This window comes from Hetaerina americana, unplaced genomic scaffold, assembly GCF_022747635.1.
Source record: "Hetaerina americana unplaced genomic scaffold, ioHetAmer1.1.p SCAF_5, whole genome shotgun sequence".
Lineage (NCBI taxonomy): Eukaryota > Metazoa > Arthropoda > Insecta > Odonata > Calopterygidae > Hetaerina > Hetaerina americana.
The window spans coordinates 49678391-49704685 of NW_027287095.1; the positions used below are offsets into that span (position 1 = coordinate 49678391).

The 26295-nt window shown below is 41.9% G+C and overlaps 1 protein-coding gene across 3 annotated transcripts in view; it reads right to left on the reverse strand.

Annotated features, from left to right (window-relative positions):
* Window positions 1–16880, reverse strand: part of Gbs-70E (Glycogen binding subunit 70E) — a 55472-nt gene extending 38592 nt beyond the window's left edge. For 2 of the 3 annotated variants that reach the window (XM_071591882.1, XM_071591883.1), the window contains exon 1: window positions 7096–7467. In XM_071591882.1, the coding sequence (XP_071447983.1) occupies window positions 7096–7157 (62 nt within the window). In that variant the 5' untranslated portion in view covers window positions 7158–7467. Of the gene's footprint in view, window positions 1–7095; window positions 7468–16483 lie in introns of those variants that run through there. The other variant, XM_071591886.1, reaches the window with a different exon arrangement.
* Window positions 16881–26295: the final 9415 nt, after the last annotated feature.

Sequence of the window (26295 nt, forward strand, 5' to 3'; positions counted from 1 at the left end):
CGCTTGATTCGCTCATAAAAGGCGAATATGCGTAATTGAAAAAAATTACAAATGCTATGAAGATGTTCCTAAAACCATGAATAGCTCTTAAGCTTATTATTGAAACAAAAAATCTTAATTTTGAACATTATTGAAAAGTCATCGTTGCAACGGATTTGCGCAACTTGCAACGGACACAAGAGGTACGGAAGAAGACTACCATAAATGCCTGTATCTCCGTGTATTCTACTAGAATGGTACAAGGTGCAACATAAACATTTGTTAAAGCCCCAAGAGTTAAAAAAAGTTAAGCCAATAATCCTTCAGACAGCATATCAACAACTACTGAATCAATCACAGGAAACGATAGCATAGACTTCTCGTGAATTGATGCAAAAGGACGCTATTGACATTTCAAAAATAAACGAGACACTTAGTATTTTCTCTGTTGATGTCAACATGTCTCCAAGCAAATAAGCAAATTCAGGCTTAACAGGACGTGGAGAGAGGTCAGCTCACTCGAGAACAGGAAAAAAATACATCGGTCGTTGACACACAGGTCGACCACTTCCCGACAAACGTTCGATTACTGCGTCAATCAGGTATTGAGCCCTTTGTGCAACGGCAACGGCGACCGGTGACGGGCCACCGCACGTCAATTTTCATTCAGGGAGTCACAAGCCCGCGCTTGGCCGAGAACCATCGCAATGCACTCACCATTCCCGGGGCGCACGCAAATCGGGGACGAGACCTCGGCCGCGTGCAATCGCACGCGCCGAGCACGAGTGCCGACGATTGCGTCGACGCAACATTCCCTCGCGAAAGGAACTGGAATTTATTATTTCGCGTACGGTGGGCTTGTTTTGATGGATTTTCAAGATTCTCACGTCGAGTTTAAAAATTACTGGAACTGTTTACCTCTATATTTATTGAAAGTCCTTGTTTTCTCTCAATCAGCAACATGAATGGAGGATGGTGGAGTAATGCGTCAAAAGGTGGTGGGCGATATTTCTTCCTGGGATTCGCGAACGTCGTTGGAACAATAGGGCGTGTGGATTTCCTTTTCGGAAAGTTAAATGAATAGCGGTCCTTGATCGATTCGGGTGACTTTCGTGAAAAATACTTTAAATTTTCAACCAGTTGAGATTATTAGGGAGAGGCTTAGGGAATTTATTGAGGCGTTTTCATATTTAATTACTACCGATGAATTTTTATGGCGGGTGTTAGTTTTCTGGGAACGCAGAATTTCCTATGTAAAATGGATTTAGTATAATGAGTGTGTCATTGGAGGCAGATAAAGCCAAAAAGACAAGCCATCCGTGCATTTTCACCGAAAAGGATTCGCGACACCATTTATGCGAGGTGTCAGATGGCCGAAGACGATGGAGCCGGCCACTGCCGTGCCTCTTTGTCCTGACGGCAAGTGAAAGTTTCGTGGATCCACCGCTAGATGTTAAACAATTCCGAGATCTCCCAGTCGAAAATGAAACCACGCCTGACGTTTTGTATCTGGAGAATCATACCATCCTACCTGGAACTTTACACATAGAGAACTTGACACCTAATTGTAGAGAGAGCGAATTGTTGCATTAAAAACGAATTAGCGAAGGCAAAATTGAACTTTGCGAGTACGAAATAAAATTACGTTCTCATTATCCATCAATAAATTTGAAACTCTGACTGCTGTCTATTGCAGACGACCTTTTCTTTAATAAAAAACGTGACCGACTGGAAGTGCAAAAATAGCAGTCCTATGCACAAATGTTAATTACGCCACGGATTTATGATCATGTGTTAGCCCATCACTCCTCAAGCGACTGCAAAGCAAAACGCTGGAAACACGCGGCCTCTCTTATGTAACAGGCGACGTGAAAAATTTAAATACGCAAAATCCCTCTCTCTGTGGCCAGCAATGACGAGACAAGTGCACTACGTTATGGGCAATGGGTATTTTAAGTGAAAAGGCTCTTCAACCAATCTCCCCATGCCTCGTAAAAAAACAACCGTAACGAGCGAAACAAGTCGTACCCTTTCCGAGTTTCCCAACCAAAGCAGGACGCAACGCAGATCCCCGACTTAAACACATTCTAGACCTAAATGCCTGAAATGTCGGTATGCCGAGAAACACTGTAGCTGGTGTCCCTCTAAGATACATTAACTATTAGCTTAAATCAACTGATGGATTACGGTTCTGCTGGCTACGGCACTGATTAGTCCATTACAAAAAGGAAAATATTTCGTAGAAGTTGCCCCAACGGTTACCTTTACCATTCTTCCCAAGCCCAACTTAACGAAACCCGCCAACCTTCGACTTATCCCGAAATGAACCTATGACCAGCTACAAAATGGAAGAGCAATCAATCATTTTGTTTTTACATTATTATTCCCATTAGTTCGCTCATTCTGAATTTATGTTTTAGATACTGGACCAAGGGGTCTGCCAAAATGCAACCCACTGCAATGGCTTAAAAATATCGCTCAGTTCGGAGCACAAGGTCCCTCAGCACCGCCGTCTGCTAAATCCTACGCAATATGAAGCTGCCGACCTTGCGATCACCAACTGAGGAGATTCCGTGGCCGGATGCCTTTACCTGTCCGCTCTGCCAGCTTGGGCGAAATAAAGAGCATGCGAGTGCCGCCAACTTGGTCCGCCGAAGACCGGTCAGGTAGGCTCCAATGGCTCTTACAACGTTATTTTCTGAATCCACCTTGGACTTCGGCTACACTTTCAGTCCATGATTGCATTTGTTTTACAAATACACCGATTTGCATTCATATTTTGATCGGAACAGAGGGAATGACGAACGACACAACATTTTATTACCCAGGAAACTAATTTAATGGAATTGAAAAATAAAACTGACGTCGATCGAGCATAATATGCAACACTATTTTGGGATAAACTATGATTTCCAATAGGCTTTTTTTTTCCAGACTCATAATTGGAACCCTTTAAGGCCGTCATTCTACCTAAAAATTGTAACAACAGCGGCCATGGTTATAAGAAACCGTCGCGAGTTGGAGGAGATAATTTGTTTCTTGTAGAGAAACGTTTAATTAATCCGACAAAACACTTGTTTTGTCGATGGTCACTGGTAAGGGAAACAATTACAGGCTATCAGAGGAGCAATTATAATTATCAAATATTATCGGATTATATATATATAATCGGATTGATAAATCCGATTATCAGTTTCAAGGATCTTTACCCTCTGCTTTATTCCCATCTAGTCCTTTCCTTTCGATTTCTTAATTTTACATTTTACATTACATGCCCAATTGATGCAATCCAATCATGACCCTGATCAATTTTTCTTTCGATGCATTCTCCCTTCGGTATTTTTTGCAGGATGCTTATGTGCCCCATAAGTTTGCTTTTTTTCTCTTTTCCGCCATTTGAAATTTCTTGCTTCCTCTCCTAAAGAGTCCTTCAGTTTTGATCGTGCAGTCCATTTTTCATATCTTTATCTTTCTTTTGTAAAAGCTGATTTTTATTGTTTCCGACTCCCATTTCTTCAGCCTTTTTCCATCTCCGCTGCAGGATTGATATTATGTTATTATCCCTCAGTTCATCAAAAAAATTTGATGAAACAAAATATTACCACGCACAATACTTTGATTCCACTGACTGGGTTTCGACTCGCGGCGTTATCATCAGGTGAGATATACGGTAAATAGTCTTAACTTACAATTTACAGTGGAGATCGAGGTCATTTGAAAGGGACGCCATTCCAATATTACGGCCAATGCCCTCAACCCCACACTCTGCCCAATGCAAATTGTGTATAAGTGCAAAAATATTCAATGCACCTCACCTGATGACGCCGCTCGTCGAAACTCAGTCGAGTGAAATTTAGTGTTTTGTGGAAATATTATGCGTTTCATGAGTCATGAATCACTTCCAATTCCACCGTAGACCTCCTCTAACAGTCTGCTCCTTACAGGTTTCCTTACTCTCCAAATTGTTGGTGGGCTATTCTCCTAGATGAAGGTGGGCTATTCTCCTTATCATATGATAAAATGATTTCAATCATTCTTCGGTCTATGACATACTTGCGTTTTCCTTGTCTTTCTTTACAAAAAATTATTTACGGTTACACTTGCATTAACATTTGGTATTTTACTTCTTAGTTATCAATCACACAAGAGTTAAAAATCTTTCTACCCTGTCAGAAGCTCTAACGAGTCGTCAGCAAAGCGTAACATTTCGAAAGAGTTGCTGTACCTACAAATTTAAATAAATTCTTCCTTCCATATGGCCAAGTTAGGAAGTATGGGTTACGATAACCAATGTACCAACAAAGTTAATCAAAGTTTGAAAGACGGCTTTGTTGAGATTAGAATTCTGATTACGAACCGCGTGCCGTTAAAACGCGGAGTGAAAAAAAAATGTTTCCGGGCCCACAATTTCATCAACCACGCACTAACCATTCTCACAGTCGAAAAAAAAACAATCAGAATTTGCGGTCACCTCTTCTGGACTCCTGCCACTGTTATGTTGAGTTGAAAGAGGAGAAAAATTGCATAAGCTCAAAGTGTAGAAATGTAAACCGTCAAAACTAGAAACATTTTTGGGGTTCCGACGCTATACTCTCCGAATTTTCTGTTATTAATTAACAACTTTTACAGCCATTTTTAGAGTAAGTACAAAGCCCTATTGAGAATAAAATGCCTATGCAAAATGAAAGAGCGCCAAAAAAATGTAATGATTAGTTAACAACTAGGAGTGATGACACACTTTTACAAAAATGGAATATTAACATTTAACAATAACCCCTTCGAAAAGCAATAGTTCTAAATGTTAAAATATATTTTTTAAACATATGCAGAAGTCATCTATACGGAATTTCAGCCAATAAAAATTTCCTTTGTCACTCATTTTCCGATTTCAAGTTACAACCATAAAATCGTGATTCAAATCATCGAGATGCCGAAATTCCCTTAGGTGACTGCTTTCGCAACTCCTTGTTTTTGGAGCGAGCGAAAAAAGCACAGTCATGTGTGTACACACGTCAAGGCGCCAATGAATGTATACACCTACCTAGTGTGGACAAAAACATCTGTTGGCCTACGATTGCGAAACAAATTCATGCGAAATTTTATCCGAGAGCTAGGTATGTCAGATACTGACGGCTGAACGCAATAATCGAGTGATTTTTACCGCGGAGGAACGCTGGATATTTATTCCTACGCGTTGCGAGCAAATAGCGACGTGTTCCACTGCGTAGAGCGAGGATCGCAAAGCAGGATGTTGTAAATAGGTAAACAGGGAAAGAGGCAGAGGGCAGATAATCTAGATTCAACGACGAATAAGGGGAAACTGTTCGGTGGAGCGAATCCACAAAAAGAACCGAACCACCCAGCTGATTGAAAAATATTTAGACCCAATAGAAATTTACGGGAAGAATTTTATGAAGAACTGAGATTGAAAAAAAAATGTCTTCCCGCTCACGTTTCCGTATTTTCGCGATACAATGTTTTTCCGCGATCACAATTCTTCGGGGAGGGGTGTCCGAGGGTTGCGAGAAGGGAGAACCGATCGCTTAATGATTGGTAGGCCAGAAAACGTGAATTACCGGCGTCCCCGACCTCGTGTGGGAATGTAGGGACCTTGGAGCGGCTCACCGCTCCCCCCGTAATTGGGTCATGGGCCCCGTGCCCCCAGGTGAGGAGATTGCGAGGGCCGACACCGCACCTCCCTCCCCCACCCCCCTTGGATGCGATTACCTCAGCCTCTACGCCATTCAACCATTCAAATAGTCCTCCTCCTCCCGTTCCACTACACCTGAAAACGAAACCACCCCTCACACCTTAATCGCCTCCAGCATCCTCCTCCTTGGCCCTACCCAACTCACTCTAGGTCTTATGTCGAGCGACAACGGCCGAGCGAAGGGTAAAATGCGAGAAAGAGAGAGGAAAGAAGAGAATGAAAGGAATCGAAACAGCAAGAGTGATTGAAAAAAATTGTCTGGCATCGCAATTAGAGCAGCAGCCCTTGGATGACTCTCTTAGCCTTCGCGGAGAAACCTCTGCAGAGAGGAGGAAGGGCAATAACGTGTTCGTAATTTATTCTGGGAACTTCACCTTGCGCATTGCCCCGGACATGCAAATCCCGCGAAGAACCTTTTGATTTCATCAACACGCACTCCCATCATTTCCAATTTTTTGTGCCGTTTAATACGCAATTTAATGCATGCAAATAAAGCCTAAATGAATGCATGACACCATTGCTTCGTCAGATAGGATAACTGCCATCAGTTGACCACACCGACGACGCAACAGTTAATTAAGGGCTCATCATACGTTTTTAGTCTTACGAAGTTCTAAGGGGAAGTCATCAAAACAACTTTGTACGACATTTACGATTGCGCGATTCAAATGCAACGGAAGTACAAATTAATAATCAAGCCGAACTTCATTATTCTTTATGACATGCCATATCACGATGAAATATAAAGGAAAAAATTGCATTATATTACTTTTGCAAGAAAGCTGAGAAAATTAACACTCTTTTAAGCTTCACCGTGCCCCATTCTCTTTATAGCCGAATTTCGATCCAGGAGACTTTTGTTAGCGCGAACTATCACAAAGAGTAGCAAGCTGATGGTCAGAACAATCAAAAATCTAAAAATTGATCATAAAATCATTGAGAAACATAAAAGGGATATTAGAATAAATTTATAAGCGCATTTCTTGTAAACGATGTTAGCCATTTATGTAATTTTCTTATTTTAAATTTCACTCAATATCAAATATCTTGTTTCCTTAAAAATTATTCCCTTCAGAAAAATCCGACTTCTTCCCAAAATAAAGGGAGCCCGAGAGCGCGTTCATTATATAATTGCTCTTTGAAATACGCCGACTGTAGTAAGTAATGGGATACCAACACAATTTTGAGTCCCAATAATTCGTTAAAAGTAAACCTGGAAAATTGTCACACATCTGGAACGTGAGTTATGTGCGGCATAATTTTCCTTGCCTGCCAATTCAGAGCGTCCCTCTTGGAAGAAAACAAATACATTTTCAGGAACCACAACTTAAAATATTCTGAAAAATACCCTGAACATCAAAAATGAAAGAATTAAAGACCCTATCTTCGACAAAAAAGTTTCGAACCTTAGCTGAGCGGTCAGGAACAAATTCACACGGCTCGTGCCACCCTCAAGGGTGAAATTCATTCCACCTTCCGGCTCCTCGGCGAACAGGTACAAATGACGGAAGCCAACCTCTCGAAAGGCCGCGGAAGACTCTCCTCCAATAGGTGGGAGCCAAACCTCCGACCCTCCCGGCACAGGTCCTTCTCTCTCCTATGGAGAGGGAGTCAGAGCGGGGTCTCCAGCCTGCGGCCTCCTCACCAACGCGGTCGGCGCTTGTTCGGTGGGGATCGTGGCGGAGAATGCGCCGGGAGTCGGTGGCTCATGGACCGAGGGGAGGCGCCGCCCTGGTTGATAATGGGTCCCTTCGACGGAGGGCTCTGGCTGGACGCCGGGGGCTTTTGAGACGCGAGTACGGGAATGTCTCGGGTGCGTCTCCCTAAAGGCGGAGACGATCGCTCGGCGGCGGAAAGAGTGGGAGGAAAGAGATCTAAAAAATCAGCCAATGACTGACGGCGGGAAAAGACCTATCCCAACGTCGGGGTGGGGGAGAATGGGGGTGGAGGTCAAGACCTCTTGGCGCCCCATCCCGGGTGAAAGGTTCGTCCGCATCTTCACCCTCCCTCTGATCAACCCCCCACCTCCCGCCCCCGGTGCAATCGCTGCCCTTTCCCCCGATCGGGTAGAGCCATCGCGCGCTTAACTTATGAGACGAGATTGCGGGAAAAGAAAGAGGGAGGCGGGAAGATGAGGAAAGTTCAAAGGGAATGGGAGGCGTGGGATTTGTGGTCCCATCGTCACGCGGGTTAAACCCTTGGCCCAAGGGCATGGGTGCATGGTGCATGCGGGTAGTGAAACGACGTGTTGGAAATAATTCTTCTTTACTTTGTTATTCTCTCATGCAACCGTTGAAACGAGAATCAATTTCCAGCAGGAACACACACACTAACACACGCTCGCCCGCGCACTCCCCTCGGGGATGAAATCCCACTTCGTTTCACCCTCCGCCTCCGAGAGTGCGCTGGTGTGCAGGCGGTCGAGGATGCTTAAAGAGGCGCGGGGTTTAACCGAGTCCGCCTCCTTGAACTCCCGTGCAGATCGCGCCGATTGGACGTAGATGTTAGGGTGAGTGAATTGTGTTAACGCAGTACGAAAGCACCGATTCAAGGCTTTGAAAGAAGGGGATGAATATTTCATTTCGATCGAAATGGAAATGGCGCATCCATGTCTTTGGTTGAACGGTTTCAATCCCTGAAGTCGCCGAGTCTGTAACTGCGCAAGTCAGTCGGAGTATAAGGGAAGAGACGAAAAGGAAAGAGTTATGGTGCCCTTTGGTTGTTTTCAGTGAGGAGCTATATATTCTGATATCTCTTCAAATCATCATTCCGTAACGTTTTTGGCTCCCTTCCCCAGGAAAAACTATGAATAGAGCCGATCCCCTTGACCTTTAAAAGTATGTACTTGGGAGTTCAGCTCTGGCCAGAAAAGCAAAATGGATGGAAAATTGTTTCGGGAGAAGGGCCATCAAACGATTGATGAAATCTAACTAACCGAACTCATGTTTCAAAGTACAATTTCTATATATATATATTTATATATATATGTGTGTGTATATATATGTATGCATATTTGTATATATAAATATTGTACATGTATATATATATATATATATATATATATATATATATGTACATGCATATATGCATGCATATTATCATTGGGTGAACTCTGCCATCACATACCAAACAAATATATATATATATATATATATATATATATATATATATAATTATATATATATATATATACACATACATACATGTATGTAAACTGGGTGCGTGTGCACGGTGCAAATTTGAGCGTTAATGTCTCAACAAATCCCTTTCATGCAAGTTCAACGGAAATCGGTCGTACTTAGCTATTCCGCAAAGGTTGACTGAGTGCGATCTTATAGAATTCCTCCAATAATGACATAATAAGAAATCCAAACTGGTTTGAAGTAACTTTTTTTGCTGTCAGTCGTTCAGAAGATCCATTTCTCGAGTATAGCGATCCGCTCGGCTGATTGACTTGTCAGACAATTGACCAGCAATTCTAATTAACATTTAGTGCATCACAAAATAACCCAACTCCATACATTTTAATGTTGACCACGGAATTCTTCAGTTACAAAGGATTAAATGATTTTTTTGTGAAAACACATTCAATAGAATCTCATTAGAATAACGCCTATGATGTTTCATGTAATTTCATCGAAGAAAGAATGATCACGACACACATTCTACTCAATTCACGGACTTCCCCAGCCGCTGAGGATTGGAGACATTGGGAAGAAAGATTAGAAGGACAACTACACAACTCCGAATGAAATTTGCATCTTTACCCGTTCAAATTACACCGGTTGGGATTCATTCCATAATTTTTCATAGGACAGCGCGCGATCGTGGTTCGGAATTGACCAATAACCCTATCTCAGACCATAATCAAAACCTTCTTCGAAAGCTTGAAAACTGCAAATAATTTTTAGATGACCCAAAAATTAAAATGTGTTCCAAAATCTTTCGCACTAAAATTTAAAGGGGCATTAATTTGGCGCCCTAGTTTCGAGTTATTTTTGGAATAATTATCTTGAGCTCATTGTTTGGAAAAAATTAATCACTCAAAGACGTGGAGACGGTTTTTTTTACATCTACAGGTCCACGAGTTGGATAGAAAGGTTGAATTTGCCGGGAAAACTCTCATTGTTCAAGTTACGAAAGAGAAACTTTTTTTCACGAGAAGAGAGGTCTTTTAACCCGCCGACTAAGCCTCTACTTCCTAGGAAATAATGTATCACTAAGTCGATCTAATATAACTTTATACATAACGCTGCCGTGACCAACAAACAATAATTAAATCGCTGACTAATTATTTACGACCAATTTGCCAACCTTTATCCCCATTAGAATTTGAATGGAGGGCGAATTTCAGGCTCCGACCCAATATGGACCGCCGGTGTAATCAGCAGATTAGCTCTGTAAACAATGCATGGATCAAATAATCTCGGGGCTTACAAACATGAGTTGTGTATGCCAAGTTGACTGGTTAGCGAGATTAGTATATTGAGTGCAACGGAAGTCGAATCGAGGCGCCTTCACGCTCCATCCACGGTCTCGCTCTCAAAAAAAAAATACACGGCGGTTAGATAAGGAGACACCACACGCGGATCACGTGATGTGGCCAACCCTCCGGGCGACCGGACCACCTTGACTGACACACGAAGGGACACCAAACCCACGTGAGGTGTCATTGCACCAACTGAAGGAGATCCGGCTCTTGTGCTCTTTTCTCCCAACCAATAAGGCTCCATCGATCGACAGAAACGATCAAAGGCTGAGAGCAACAGATATTTGGTTGCGATGCTGAACTCTCAGTCTGTTGAGCGACAATACCAAGGCAATGAATTTTGCCGTCTTAGTTTCGTAGATAGTTTCGTCTTAGTTTCAGGATAGTCAGAATTGCCTTCCTCCCACGACACCTTTACCTTCGATCGACACGACCTAAGTAGACGTCTAGAGTGAATGGCGTAGACCAACCATAACGTAACCCCGATCTTTAGGTTACTTTGCGAACTCCCACCTTCAATTTAGATGGAAATCAATTAAGATGCATTTGATTTATACCTTTTTTATCAAAAGATTTATCATCACATCATTCGGAAGAAAAGATTAAAGGGGTCCTCGTTGGGAACAAGGCCCCAAAGTCTTTAGACAAATAACGCTCCTCCATCGATAACCATCAATTTAGATTTGGTCAAAGTAATTTGAGATCTCGCGAAAGAGAAAAAACTCCCAATTGTTTTCATCCTAATTATTATTAATGGAATAAAAAAATATTTCCATATTAAATTCCGATATCTGATGCGTACAAATTCCCTAGATGTTTATTTTCTAATGTTTACAAAGTTTGAAGCAGTTGATCATTAAAATGTGCAATTCCACATCTATATGCTACCCTGAAAGTCACCACGATCGTGTGTTGATTGATTTATTCAACGTTATTAATGCTGAAAATGGGTTAATCTTTACTTAGTACAATTTATGAAGCAATAGATTGAGAATGGTTAGGAAATGTCATCTCAAAATCAGTATAGAGAGGGCACCCACTATCTTCCCTTTAAGAGATAAGACGAAGTGAATAAACTACCCCACTCCACTTTCTAATTCTATCCATTCATCCTCGATAGAATTTAAAACTTATATGAGGACTGGGTCAACGGCCTCTCCTGACATTCCAACACCAAATCTAGCCAATCCAATGCCCACGCCAAATTGCGACCAAAAAAAAGGAGCCTTAAGATGGATGAGGACGTGCATATTTTAAGAGTACGTTTAATACTTGTCATAAAAGGATTATTTCGATCGACACGCTTTCGCTGTACCCACCCCATATCTTCCTTAAAGGTCTTGCAATATCGAAAGACCTAAAAAGGTTATAGAGGTCATTTTTCCAACATATGACCCCAGCGACTCAATGGTAGCACCCTGTTGCTTAAAAATCATTTTTGTCGATGACCTCTCTAGTAAACATGTCTCTTAAATCATGGTATGACAAGGGAAAAACAAAACCATTAACCTGACCAAAGTTTAATAATATACAGACTCCCTCTATTTCAGGTCACGGAAGTTAAGGCATGAGATTTAAATACGTTAATGGGACCAAGGATGTATCAGCACAAAACGTTGTGCCAATGAAGATGGTAGCCGATTCCCTAGTAATTGCGATACGCGCAATTTTAATTTTCGCTATTTACACTTAATTAGAAATTCACTTTTTACTGTTACTAACGAAATGATACGATACGGATTAATTTTTTATCTCGCTTTTCAAGTGGGTATTACTCAATAGTATTCCAATCGCATATAAACCAATCATCCAGTTCAATAAATAGTGTGAGACTATTAAATAGGGCGACAAAATGCGACAGCTTCTTCCAGCCATATGTTTAGCGCGATAGAAAGAAGGTAAACTTGAAGACTTTCGAGTATGACGACGACTGAAACGCTTCGCCAGACGTCTGGTCTCGGGATCAGGGATTGGTGGGACGGGAAGTCCTTGAGATTGACACAATGTTTACGGGTTGGCCGTGAAAAAGGAAAAGAATGTCGAGGCCCTTAGTGGAGGTCAGCGCAAAGGGAACAAAGCCCCTGGGGCACCCCGTGGGTCCATTCTTCCCAACCGTCCCCTTCCCTAAACGGCCGAGCGCGAAAAACCACTCGACGGCCTTTCGCGATTTTAAATTCACCTTCAAATGAAATCGTGATATATTGAGTTTTCAAAGATTCATGATGATATGATGTAAAATGGAAAGTATAGTATAAATGAAGTTTCGATTCGTACCCGACACGCTCTTTAAATAAACGTTTATATTTTCCCCAGACATCAATTGACTTTAAGTATCATTAAGAATTTTCTTTCCAAATTTGGAATATTCGAAGGTGGAAATGATAGTTTCAGGAGGTAGGCATCATGAGGTGTCTATTTATCGACTCTGGGAAAACGTAGTAATAAATCGGGACTCAATGTAGAACACTTAATATCCAAAAAGAACAAACTTTTACGGAAAGAAGCCAAAGAAATTATTTTGCGTACATAAATTTCTCTCAGCATACTCTCCGAGACGGTCGCAGCAACTAATTACGATATAATTTAGCTGACATGCTCTCCTCAGGTTGGCCGCGAGATGGGAAGAATTCAAACATATTATTTAATCATATAAAACTGAAGAAAAAATAGCCATCGCAATGAGTTTCGGTGTTGGCAAACTCTAGTACTTGAGGTGTTAACGTTTTTTTCGCAAAAATTAGAGGCAGTTTTTAGTAATACAATGAATCGAATGAATATAGCAAACATAAACGCCCTTAAAATCTTTCCGAATACCTGAATAACAAATGAATTATCGTATTTTTTAAAAATAGGATCGTGTTCGAACAAAGTTCGAACTGACAACTCTAAGCCTACATTATAGCTTCACTATGAAATCCTTATGAAGAAAGTTGAGTTCAGATTTGGGGCCGAAGAAATAAAACTTGAAAATCATTCGAGGAAGATTATTATGATTAACTCGAATACGGGTCGCCGAATTATTACGGCAAACAGAGATAGAACAGAGAAAGAATGAAGCTATAATTTTCTCCACTAGTCCAAATTGCAGCTAAACATCTCCACGTGTCGACCCCTTAAAATAGTATTCTAAAAATACCTGAAATGAAAAAATGCCTAGACCTAAACCTGTTTTGTGGGCGTAGCCGGGGTCACCTCCTGCACGCCCGCCTCTCCTTGGCGAGCATTTCCTGCCGCACCCTCGCGTCCACCTGCGCCCGGAGGAGGGAAATTAAAGCCCCCGCTGCACTTCCCAGATGGGATGAATGGGCGTAGAAGAGCGGAGCGACGGGAGGGAAAGGGGACGGGAAGGCGGGGGGGAGGAAGGGAGAGGGAAGGCTCCAGGGTGCGTGGGCGGCGACAATAGGAAAGAATGGAGTCCAACAGCCGATCCGTCGTGGAAGCCGCCCAAAGAGGCAGAGGGGAGTCGTTCCGCCGGGGCGTGCTGCGATGTTGAGGGGTGGAGATTAAAAGATTCGACCAGGGACTAGGGGGTTGAGTTTGGTGCACGGGGCGGTGATGGGAGGGCGTCTGTTGCTCTGGGAGACGACCACGGAGGAAACGATTGAACGGTCACGCGCGGCCTAACGTATTCATTCCCTTTCGAACGAAACCGCCACCGAGGGAGAAGGTGGGTCATGTCTTTGTTGGATGGTCGGGAAATACTACAGTGAATGAAATTTTCGGACTAATCGCCACCGTTCCTCTGACCATCTACGTTCAATTTTCGTCGATAGAAGAGAACGAACGGAATAAAAAATAAATTGTCAAATAAAATCCAAGAATAAATTTATTCGAGCACAGAAGGCCTACAGTTTTAAGAGAAATAATAAGTGCCTCTTCAATGGTTTCACGACTGCATTTACGACATTTTATTGCTGAACCACCTCGTTGCTTCGTCCGAGCGGCTTGTTTACACACCAGATGATTCTATCTCTCTCAATCGGTCGTCTGCTATCAGTTTCCCAATTTGATGAATCGCGCTCCCTCAGAAAAACATGCGAACGCCACACTAATATTTGATCAGATATAGCAAGAGGACTTCCTTTTTCACTCGATAAAAGGGCTCACTCCGAGAGTGGTCCGTTGATGTAAATGCCATGCATGCCCAAGCCTGGAGAGGCTATTGAGCGATCGGCAGGGTGACAAATTTCATCCCGTAGAATAACCCTAGAAATATGAAATGATTTCCTTGGAACTGCATATAAGAGTTTCTAGGGAAATGCCATAAGAAATACTCGACAACCTAATGTACATATTGTCATCCTTCATTCTGAGAACCTGATATTTATTGCATTATGAAAATATGTATTGATTCGAAGACAATGGCGAAGTGTAGCAATCCATTCTGGCAAATGTAAACAAACACACTAAAAGGTTAAAAAATTGCTCAGTTCCCAAAATGATGCGCTTCATGAATCTGTCCCAGCAATCAACGTCAACAGAAAACCAAAAAAAGTCACTCTTCCATAGTTGAAAATTACGTTTTTTTTCCAGCATACACCCAAACTTAAACTCTAAAGCAGTAAACGAATACAAGATCAAACAAGACAACTAAACAGCATTAAACGAAAACTAATGACTAAAAACGAACACACAGGGCACCGTTATGGAGTCCAAAGACCACGGAAATGCCCTGTCACCTCGACTCGTGCGGAAGATGGGCCATCAACGTAGCATAAGAGACGAATTATCTAATATAGCAAGCGGAGGAGGATTTGAATTAAGTGGCGAGGAGAACTAGATGGGAACATCGGAGCCTTAAAGGGCAAGTAAATGGTAGGGAGAGGACTCGAGGACGATGGAGTGAGCATAGAGAATGAGCAAAGTGTTAAAAAGGAAAGTGAGTTAGTCAAAGGGAGGAGAGGAGCGAACGAGGGGGTTTGAAAAAATACGAAAGTGGAGTGACGACGAAGGGGGGAGGGCAGGAGGGGGCGAGAGCAGCGGCGGCAGAGGAAAGAGGCTTCTATAGAGGGAGGGTGATCGGAGCAATGAGAATCCACCCAATGCCGGTGAACACGCGCACGAGTCGTGTATACATACTTCAAAGGGACCCGAGAAACACATCCAAAAATACGCTGCACTGACTTCTAGGCAGGAAATGAACGTTGGTTCTCATGCGCAAGTAAACAAATACACAGCATATTAATGCAACATTGCAATTGAACAGTTTTTAAATCCTGCAATGCCGAGGGTTGAACTAATAACTGGAGCTTTTGTTTTCTCGACGGAAAAACCATCAGAAATCTCAGTTGCATCCCAAGACATTAACTGTGCATCGCTACCATTCCCTTAATGGATGAACAATGCCTTTAAAGTTAAAAGCTACCTGAATTACAGTGGTGAATTCGTAGTTTTTTTCAGATCAAAACGCCGAGTTCATGTTTTCTTTCCGAGAACGCAGATCACCCAATTATATGCTAAGAATTTCAATTTGATGCAACGCTAGATTAAAAGAAATTCCAAATTATGGCGATGTACTCCGCGGACGAAAGAACTTTTTCACCTCACTCACGAATCGGAAATAGCCGACGCGTGTCGTTCCACGCGAGAGTAATGTCGGAGGGGACGTCAAGCCTCCCGGCGACATATTCTACTTTTAAATCTGTGCCCGCACGACTGACTTTCTCCCCCAGATTTTGACAGTTCCCCAAGCCCTCGGCCGTCGCCTGTCACCCACGCACGCACTATGGGGAAGGTCTTCGAATGAAGCTCCAAGCACCACCCATGCTCTCTTTGAGTCGGATGACTCTCAAAACGTCGGCCAATTTGAGAAACGAGGAATAAGCAAGTGGAGTTGGCATATTTCCAGCGCTGATTACCCGGGAGGGATGAGCAAATCAAATCAATAAATGCACAAACCAGTAAATGCGTGCAAAGGGGTAGTTATTACTCGAGGCCCGTGTTCGGTAAAACCGGCATTCCGACCCGACCGGCAAAATTGACGAATGAGCACCACGCACCCATTTTTCCCCCGAGACGATTTTAAACTCATGCCGCACTAACAGAAAAACGTTCACGATTCCAATAAGCGACGAAGACACGAAATTCACCTAAGTAGGCGAACGTGTGCACTGTATAAAATCACGGTGATGGACCAATCGAGACGCCCACCCGTCAAACTCGCTTGGAAAAGGTGGACTTCGCATTCGGAAACGGTTGCCCGAGTATCAACGAACCGAATCACCCAACGAGGGTATTCATTCACGGACTCATTTTTCACAGGCACGGAAACGTGTAAACCGGGACACGCGCACACAGACACTCACCTTATCCACTTTTCGTAGATTCACTCGGGTCGCGGCGATCAGGTCGAGCTGTCAGCTCTCTAGGGAGGTCGACCAGGCTTCTAGGAAGATAGCTTTCTCCTATCCCTCTCTCTCCCTTCAGAAATATCCTCCTCGTTTTCGGCAGCGGCGACGTTCAAGTCCGAATTGCCATCGAAGTACCGCGAGCCAAGGATGAACTCGGTGTATATTTCGGGCACAGTGGTGATCGTTCAGAAAAATAGTGCATATGCGGTTCGGGGTTCAACTGTGGTTAATGCGTTTCAGAGCGTCGTAATCCCACGCTCCTCCGTTTCACTCACGGCGAAGGCTTGCCGGTTACTGAGGTACGGAGGGGAGGAGCTGCCTGCCCGTTCACCAGCCTTCCGACGCTCACGGCCCGAACACCGCCCCCTACTCCCTCTCTCCCCGCTCCCCTTCAGCTTTCCCTCCCTCCCTCCCGCTCCCTCTCCTAACCCCCGCCGCTGCCGCCTGGCCCGAAGATACCCAGGGCGACCTTCCCCCTCCTCCCCACTTTCCGACGACCGCCACGGACAGGAGATTCGTCTTCCTTAGGATTCCAACCCCCCCCCCCCAACTTCCCGTTGCATTGGTAATCGGAGGGCGATGCGCCAGGAGCCAATCGCCGAATCGAACGGCTGAGATGAACGATGCACTGAGAGGCTAACTCCGCGTGACTCTGGAGTTTTCCTCACGTCTCGGTCTGTTCCAGCGCAAACAATCCATGGACGGCTAAAAGGAGTTCTTCCCCGTTTTGTTTCGACATTAGACCGGCGGAGATCACGCGATTCCAATTACCTGATGTCCACACGGTGAACGAATGCAGCCGTGTCCTGTGACTTCAAGCGAACTAATTCGGATGCGATTTCATGCGGATGTCGATTACGTGGCAAGAAATCGAATCGTAAAAATATTTATTTTCTTTTTCAAGAGAAACTTTTCGTGATTTTTCTTGTTGAATTATGCAGTTATTTTGGCGGCGTGATAGTTCAGTGGTTTGGTTGCTGGGGAACTGACCGGAAGGCATGGGTTCACATCCTGGAGACACCTCAGGAATCTCACGGCTCCTCGAAAGCTATGCGGTTTATCGGATACCACATTTTCCAGGGAAACCTCATGTAGGATATGGGAACGATCTGGAACTCTCACCCTAATGTATGGATTTCAAAAACATTGTAGGGCATAGTACTCGAGCAAGCGAATTATCGATAATTAAAAATGGGGGGACTTAATTCGTATACCAGAAAATACAAAGGATATGTTGTCCGGTCCTCAGGGCGACCTATTTTCTCGAAGGGAAAAAATGGGTGTATAGTATCTCCGGAAAACTGCTCATACAGCATTGCGATGCATTTCCTCTCACATATATATCTGCCATATTTAATTCCTGTAATCGCCGATAAATCAATATTTTTTTATACATTCTCATCCGGTCCCTTTATCTCATGTATAACGCAATCATATCCTTCAGCAAATCGCAAAAAGCTTCCATATCTCCATTATCTCATCAGCCTATTTATCCTACCGACTCAGTATTTCACTGGAAACTTTACTCAATGGCCAAACTATCCTTAAAAACTTGTCACCCTAGTATTACCAGCTCATAAAGAGTTTCAGGTGAGTGTATTTCAAAATAAATGATAATGAAAAACCGAAAGAAATGGTGTGACTTAAATGATTGTTTATCATCAGAAAACAACCAAAAATCTTGGGAAAATATAATATTACTTTATGAAATAAAATGCACACTACGAATGCATACTCATAAGTCATTTAAATTTGTTTTGGCGAAAAAAAGTACATCCATAAAAATTAATTCTTCTTGAAACGGAATATCCGGTACGTTCATCGAAACCTAAAACATCCCATTTTTGACTCATTTTTTTTGGATCAAGACAACTGATTGATTTTAGCGATACCAATTAATTAATAAACATGAAGAACCTAAAATACATGCGTCTACATGCATGATGTATGTGGAAGATGAAATTACGGAGCGACCGCGAAATGAAAATCGCAGGATTCACATGTCCCTGAAAACTGAGTTGTTTGAGAATGGATTACTGCAGTTTAGAGCCCTGTAAAACACCACTTATGTTTGGTAATGAAATCACCGTGAAGTCACCCTCTAAAGGTCTCAATCCAAATCAACCGAAATAGCAATTGCGAAAATTCATGTAGAACTGCAGTAAAAACCTCATATTTAACAAACCTCATACGTAAAAACCACTATAGGTTCATGGCTGCTTGTAATTAAGGAGGAATAAGGATTTGGCTTAATGTTTCTAATAGGCTCGAATTTAAAATTGTCTTCCAACTTTCAGACTCCCTTTGAGTTCACTCTGCGTACAGAATCGCACAGGAACCTTCGGCTGAGAAGAATCGTAAGGGACTCCGAAAGCTGAAAGAAGACTATAATTACGGATCCCTGGAATTAACGATCAAAAAGAAGGATAAAGGCAAGAAAAGTTATCGAGGAAGCCTAGGAGTAGCCGGACTGCTTGTATGGAAACAAAGGGGACCTAAACGTATACTGGCAACACAATGGAGCATTTTACTCAGAATTTTGAACGGACAGAGAACGGCCAGAGAAACTATAGGCAGAAGAATTGCCTGTATCTGGAGTTTTCATTATTGAAATTTGGTCAGAATCGGTTAGATACCGTTTTAAATTACAAAAATCACGCAACTGCTGCATTTCAGTAATAGAGGGAAAGAAAGTATTCCATGTTTCTTTTTTATTTAAGACCCGTCTGAAATTGCAGCGATGCATTCCTTTACTTGGGATGCTCGATTAGATAAAAGGTGGCGTGAACTCGTCTTATCGCGTGGTGGTCCTACCACGGTGTGAAGTTTTGAGGCTAAAAAAGGCATCCATAGATTGCTCACGTTTCCCTTTTTTATTTTTGCTCCTCGAACCGTGTATCACCAGCGACCCAGATAATCCAAATTCGGCTTGACTTCATGACTTTCAGTGGTCGGGTCATCGGAGTTTACCCAGCAGTCAATTTCTGAGGCGGGACTGGAACCAAGGACATTTATGAGCAGGCGAGAGGATTACCCATCTAATCCGGATCGTCTTCCTTAAAAATATGTAGAGGATCAAGGCTTGCATGTTCTACAATTACAGGGAGTCTCATGCTAATGTTTACAAATTAAACTGGTAGGATATCTGTACTCTTTAAAGGGTTGCAATTCATATTATTCTCGCCGCACATAGGGCAAAAAAAGCGAACAAATGAGTGAGATTCTGGGCTGGGAATTTGGGGCTTATTTTATTTATTTCTCGTTGAATTTCAATCTATTTTAACCACAACATTATATGTCTTGTTTTAGTGAACATAATCCTTGTCTTCAATGTTATTTTACCACATTTGAACATTAACATTTAGTTGGCACCATTTTCCATGATCCAATATATAGATAAACCTTTCATCTGGTAAAATTCTTATAGAAAGTATAATATCGAAACCAATGGTCTGTATGGTTATCCCGATCACTTATTTATTATAAGATTGGGAGGGAAGGAACTGGAAGCAACCATGTAGCTGATGAGCTTTGAGTTTATGAGTCTTTTTCATGGCCCAACAACTGCGACAGTAGTGAGAGAAGATGATAAAAGTCATGATGCAAATTCTCACAAGCAAACAAATGGACGAGGACCAAGATGTACCTATTTTAAATCATTTGACCTAAATTTCAGTCGCATAAACGTTGGAGCTTTGACAGGCGGAAGGAAGGGACCAGCTGGGGGCCCTATGAAGGGAGTGTCGCTGAGTGGTGAACGAAATGCCAATGTGAGGGGTTGTAATCCAAACAAATGCCAGTCAACCGGTCTGAAACTCAGTATAACTTCGAGGGAAAGCTGGAGAGGGGGGGAGGGAAGAGTAGAATTGCTTGCCAACTCTATGCACTTAATTGTGCCGAATCAATCAACGAGCCATTTTTTTGCTGAGCGAGTTAATTGCTTGCGGGCAGCGTTACAACAACATTAAAATATCTTCATTGGAACTCCAACAGAAAACATCGTACTCAACTTCACCTTGAGTAGATGTATAATTTCAACAAGTACTGTACATATTTTAATTGATGGTGTTAGTAAGAAAACAAACACAATTAAATACATATTCCACTATACCTATGAGCTATCGTGTCTCGTGGATTTTTTGATTATTTTTATTCTATCGTTAATGCATATGAGGAAATTATACGAGAAACATAGTCATTGAATGATAGAAGTAATATTTTTATTCCCAAAACTATTTATTTTACAGTTCAAACACCTTGGTGAGTGTCCATACATTCTGATTATTGTAAAAGGGTGTTGCTAATCGAGCAATTTCAATAAAAAATAATTATAAGAGCGGTCTTCGATAGCGATTTGTTTTCCATTTGAAAATAAATATTTAACAATGTCGTGTCTTAGTTGAAACTTGTATGATTTCTCATTTCATTGTAATTTCGCGGTGAGTGTTTACCAAGAAATTGACACCAATGAAAGCTGGATAGGTAGGCCAAAGAAAATAGAGAAGGTTGAATGGGAATTTTTAGCGAATGCTTTTTATTTAGGTTGTATTTTTTAACTTATTCACCCATGAGAGAACAAAGGCTTTAGATTAGATGGAGTGAAACATGACATTAACTTTCCAAAGCATTCAGTGGATGCGTTGTGACATAAACGTTTTGAGGACCAGCTTCTCAACCGCCTCACCTACAACCCCCTCTGCCCCAGACATCGGATCGAGATCTATGCGGTTTCCCGACCTCTGCCGTCTACCCCGGGTCACCAACCCCGGACCCCACATTACGTCACAGGGTGCTGTAATTACATCTGGCGCCGTTCGGCGTCTCCCCTCGCGTCCAATGCGACTGGTCGAAACTCACCCCCGCTCTCAAACTCCCAAACTCAGGCCGGCGATGCTCAAAATCTCTGAGAATACGTTGAATCTGAAACCTTCAAAGCATTGCATCTTCTTCACTTCGACTCTTCGAAATTTATGGGAAATTACCCATCCCATTGGACTAATGTTTTGTTATGGTAAGAGAATCTGTTTACTACTTTTCTACTCACGTTCATGAAAATTACATTCAATGAAAAAAGAAAATTTGTAAATATTGTACATTATGTGTTGTCGTCATGTATCCCATGCCCATAAAGGGGGAAAATTAAGAAAAATTGTCCTGGAAAAATTTTTCTCCTCCGATTATGATTTAATGATTGAAAAGGAGATGCCAATTACTTTTGTTTCATTAAATGAATATAACCACCAAAATATCACTTAGAATTAACGGTATAATAATAACCAGGGCTGTGCCTCGAATGGTGACATGTCACGAAAAAAGGGATGAATATTGAAACGAAAAGATAAACCTAGGTTAAATATATGTACACTGTGACGATATTGCTTAAGAAAAAATATTTCTAGAAGAGTCTTTCCCTATTACCATCTAAATATCACTTTGAGTGATAAATAAGTAAACAATACACGATTAAATGAATGGATTTGAAGGTTCGTAGCGAATGCAGCGATACAGCCTTTAGAGTTCAGAGTGCCCTATTCCTGTTCAAAAATGTAAGCTCTATCTGACTTCACAAAGGGTTATATAATGGTACGAGAACTAATAATTTCAATCACCATCTCCCCTTTACTAATAAAGTTAATCCAACCAATAAAAGTATTTTTTCCTGTTGCGTTCGTCGGTAAAGAATGTTGATCATAACGTTTACCATGTCATTATACTGTTCGTAGCTACAGCAAGTGAAAGCTCCAGTATAAAATAAGTTGCATTATTCATTTCATGTAACGTTTCCGAAATCTTCAGTCACATTTTAATTTGCTTATTCGTTTTTTCCTACTGAATGCAACACATATTTTTAATTAGTTTCCCCGAAGAAAAAATGCGCATATAATGAGCAAAAAATGCCAAGGCTTAAAGAAATGTTTCCCTAATTGCTTCACATCATAATTGATAATTATGCAGTTATATCTCACTGTTTTTCTCTGAGTTCTTACGAGCCCTTTTGATGCGAAGAGAACAGGAAATTAGGTTTACAATTTTTTCCAAACCGTTTTACGATTGGCATTTGTTGGACAAATAAAAATATATGGCTTAAACCAGTCGCTGCAGAAATATCTACCTGCTGTGCCTTTAAAGAGATAAGTAAGAAAAAATGGCATGTTAATATCATTAAATTTCTTTAATATATTCAACTATTCTGTGACTTTACTTTAAAGATCAAGTGGGGGGGTTATGTCTAATTTAATATCATTCACCTTTGATCATACTACCTTGATCAAAAATTTCCCGGAATTTATTCAGAAAATTAAAAATACAAGTTTATTCATCTAAATCTATATTGTCCCCTTCAAAGTAATCCCCATCGACTGCAACACACTTATGCCAGCGCTTGATCCAATCCTCGAAACATTTTTTATATTCGGTTTTCGGTATGTCCATCAGTGCTTCCTGCGATTTTTCCATTACTTCCTCTCGGCTGCTAAAACGCGTTCCCCGTAATGGTTTTTTAACTCGATTGAACAGAAAGAAGTCACAGGGAGCCAAATCAGGTGAATTCGGTGGCTGTTGGATGGTATTTGTTGCATTTTTCGTCAAAAAATTACGAATAATGATAGCACTGTGCGACGGTGCGTTATCATGGTGCAAAATCCACGAGTTTTCTGCCCACATTTCTGGTCTCTTTCGGCGAATTGCTTCACGCAAACGTCTCATAACGCCCAAATAATACTCTTTGTTTACTGTCTGGCCTTCTGGCAAAAATTCATGATGCACTACACCGTTGTAATCCATGAAAACCGTCAGCATTGCCTTCTTTTTTGACTGAAAACGACGTGGTTTTTTTGGTCTCGGCTCATTTGGTGAACGCCATTCACTTGCCTGATGTCTGGATTGCGTGTCGTACTCATAAACCCACGTCTCGTCTCCAGTAATGATCCTTTTGATGAATGTGGGATCGGATTCAGCTTCGCAAATCATGTCTTTTGCGACGTCAACACGGTCTCTTTTTTGCATGAAATTGAGGTCTTTTGGAAACAACTTTGCTGCTACACGACGGAAACCCAAATCATTAACCACAATGTCTTGGGCGGATCCATAGGCAATGTTCAAGTCCTCCGCTATTTCTCTGATGGTTAATTTGCGGTTATTGACCAACATTTCTTTTACTTTATCAATTTTTTCACCGACTTTCGATGTCGATGGTCTGCCACTGCGTTCATCATCTTCGATTGACTCACGACCACTTCTGAACCGCTCGTGCCACTGGTAAACGACCGTTTTTTTTAGAGAATCGTTGCCGAAACACTTTTCCAACATTTCCAACGTCCGTGCGCCACTAAATCCGTTTTTTACGCAAAATTTAATACAAGTTCGTTGTTGCAAATTTAAATCCATTTCTGCAATTGTAAAAAATCCCCAACACACACAGAGATAGATGTACTCTTGGCTACGTAACTTTTGCAAATGTCAAGTTATGACACTAAGATTTAAAGGGAATATCAACAACAGATGTACCAATTTAACAAAAAAAGCAGAACTCAAATCGGAACGATGGGAGCGCCACACGGTGGTTATTCCGGGAACTTTTTGATCAAGGTAGTACACCAAGGCCCCTTAAAGACATAATGTTGAAGTAAATATTTAATGATACGTAGGTCGTGTTTTTTTCGAATATTATGTATTCAACCCAAACAAATGGGAAGCCCTGATCAGTTTGGTGATGGAGTAAAAAGTGATTGCGTGAGCCAGAGTGGCGACGGAGCCAGCGAATGCCGATCAAGGGCGCAGACGCCCAATCACACTTTTCCCAGCTAACTTCCTTCTCTGCGTCTCCTCCCGACCTCCGCACTTCCCCAGAGAGACTATCGATTTGATTTTGTTTACCCGTGTCGGCATTTCCACAGCTATTTCCTCCTCGAAATCACTCCCCAATCCCGACCGATTGTCCCGATCTCTCTCTCTCTCTCTCGAGACCTCCCCCGGTCTGATCCGCCGGCGGTGCATTGTTGCATCACTTCCAGTCACACCGAAAGTTTCCTCTCCCTGCTTTCTCCTCGGCGGTTCAAAAATGGCAAAAGATTTGTGGGCCCTCGCGGCCAATGAGCAAAAAGTCCTCACGCACTAAGAAAAGACACATTCACCGAAATTCAGTTCGTCCGTCAATTTTTCCACATCACTTTCTCAACATATATACATCTACAGCTAAAATTTACCACGTAATTCATCACGCGGGCATATGGCAGAGGGTTGTTAGGTAACCAGCCGCTTGAGCAATTGTCGATTTATTTGTCGTAAACTGTCTCCTACTGATTGTGGTCTCGAATTGGGCGAAAGAAAATTATTCGTCCTTATATCTATCGGTTTTACAGCAAATTTCCCTTAACTTCTCACTGTGATCTGACCTACAAGTGGGTCGCTAGAGTTATTCCTGTTCCTCCAATTATTTTGTGTTAACGCTACACTAGAACGATTTGTTCTTTTGAAAAATTTGAGTCAAGCTTGTTTTCATCGTGATTCCTGGGCCACCCGTCAAAGGCATTCCAATTGCAACGCGACGCTTTCTGTTCTTTCTTAAAGATTCTCCGCCAGCTTTTCTATGTATTCTGCATGAATTCGCAATGGGAAAAAAATGCGAAGGTTTCCAAACACTCGTCACGCATTCTTGGTGAGGTCACTGGCCGTCGTCCTTTCTGGATAATGTCACTTGTCATCGAATTGGTCGTTCGCGGTCATTCATTCCCTCGGTGTATAACGTACTACGATATACGCTACTGTTTTGCAATAGTAGAATTCATCCCGAGGCCATAAATTATGATGTTTGCCAACAAATTCTCAGGGGACACTGCTGGAGTAACGACAAAGGGTGGCAAGTGATCGTCGAGAAGTTAATGCTCATTCAATCTCGTCATTAAAATCGTCACCCAATTCGTGTAAATACTAATATTTATTCAATATGTGTAGTGATGATTACCAGCGCCTAAAATGTTTCATTATATATTTTGAATGCGCTGCATCGTAAATATAAAATTCAAGCTGCTCAAAGTTTGCACTTGATCGCGTGAGACTGGAGCGCCTCTCATGATTGGAGAATTACATGTGACGTTTTCTCATAGTCATTCGCTCCATTAATGCAGCGAGGCAACAAATGCTTTGTTTGTGCAAGACATTTCATTGAAATCTGAAATCGAGAGGTCGATTGAGAGGGCAGCTATACTTTTATAGGTAATTGGACTTTCAAGGTTCAACTATTTATAATGTACTATTTCCACTTCGCTTACCAGAATAAATAATTTCTCTTTGGTTTTTAATAAACCTAAATATTAAGAGATATGAAATATTTAAGAGCCCAACCATTAGGTTACCACTTAACAACATGGAACTCAAAGAAAGCCAACGGAAAATGACGCCTGCGAAAATCTAAGGAAAATGTCGTAACTTAATAGTGCATTTCGGAATGGCCTTCGCTATCTTCGCCGCTCTACTTTAGGAAGTTATCTCATCAATACAATCGGCGAGAAATAAGCTCAATAAGCTTTATGGACACTTGTTTCTCAAGAGTGATAGCAAAGTGTTATTGAAAGAGGCTGCTTATACCACTAGGATCAATTCACTTCCAGTCGAGTGAGGAGACGACGCGAACTCATTGCTACCATTCGTATTTCGACTATTTCGTCGATTCGAGAATAATTTCGATCAAGTCACTTCCCACGACATCGAAAAGTCCATATATTTATTTCAACATGGCCAGGTTTGGAATTACTCTTCCCACCTCTCTT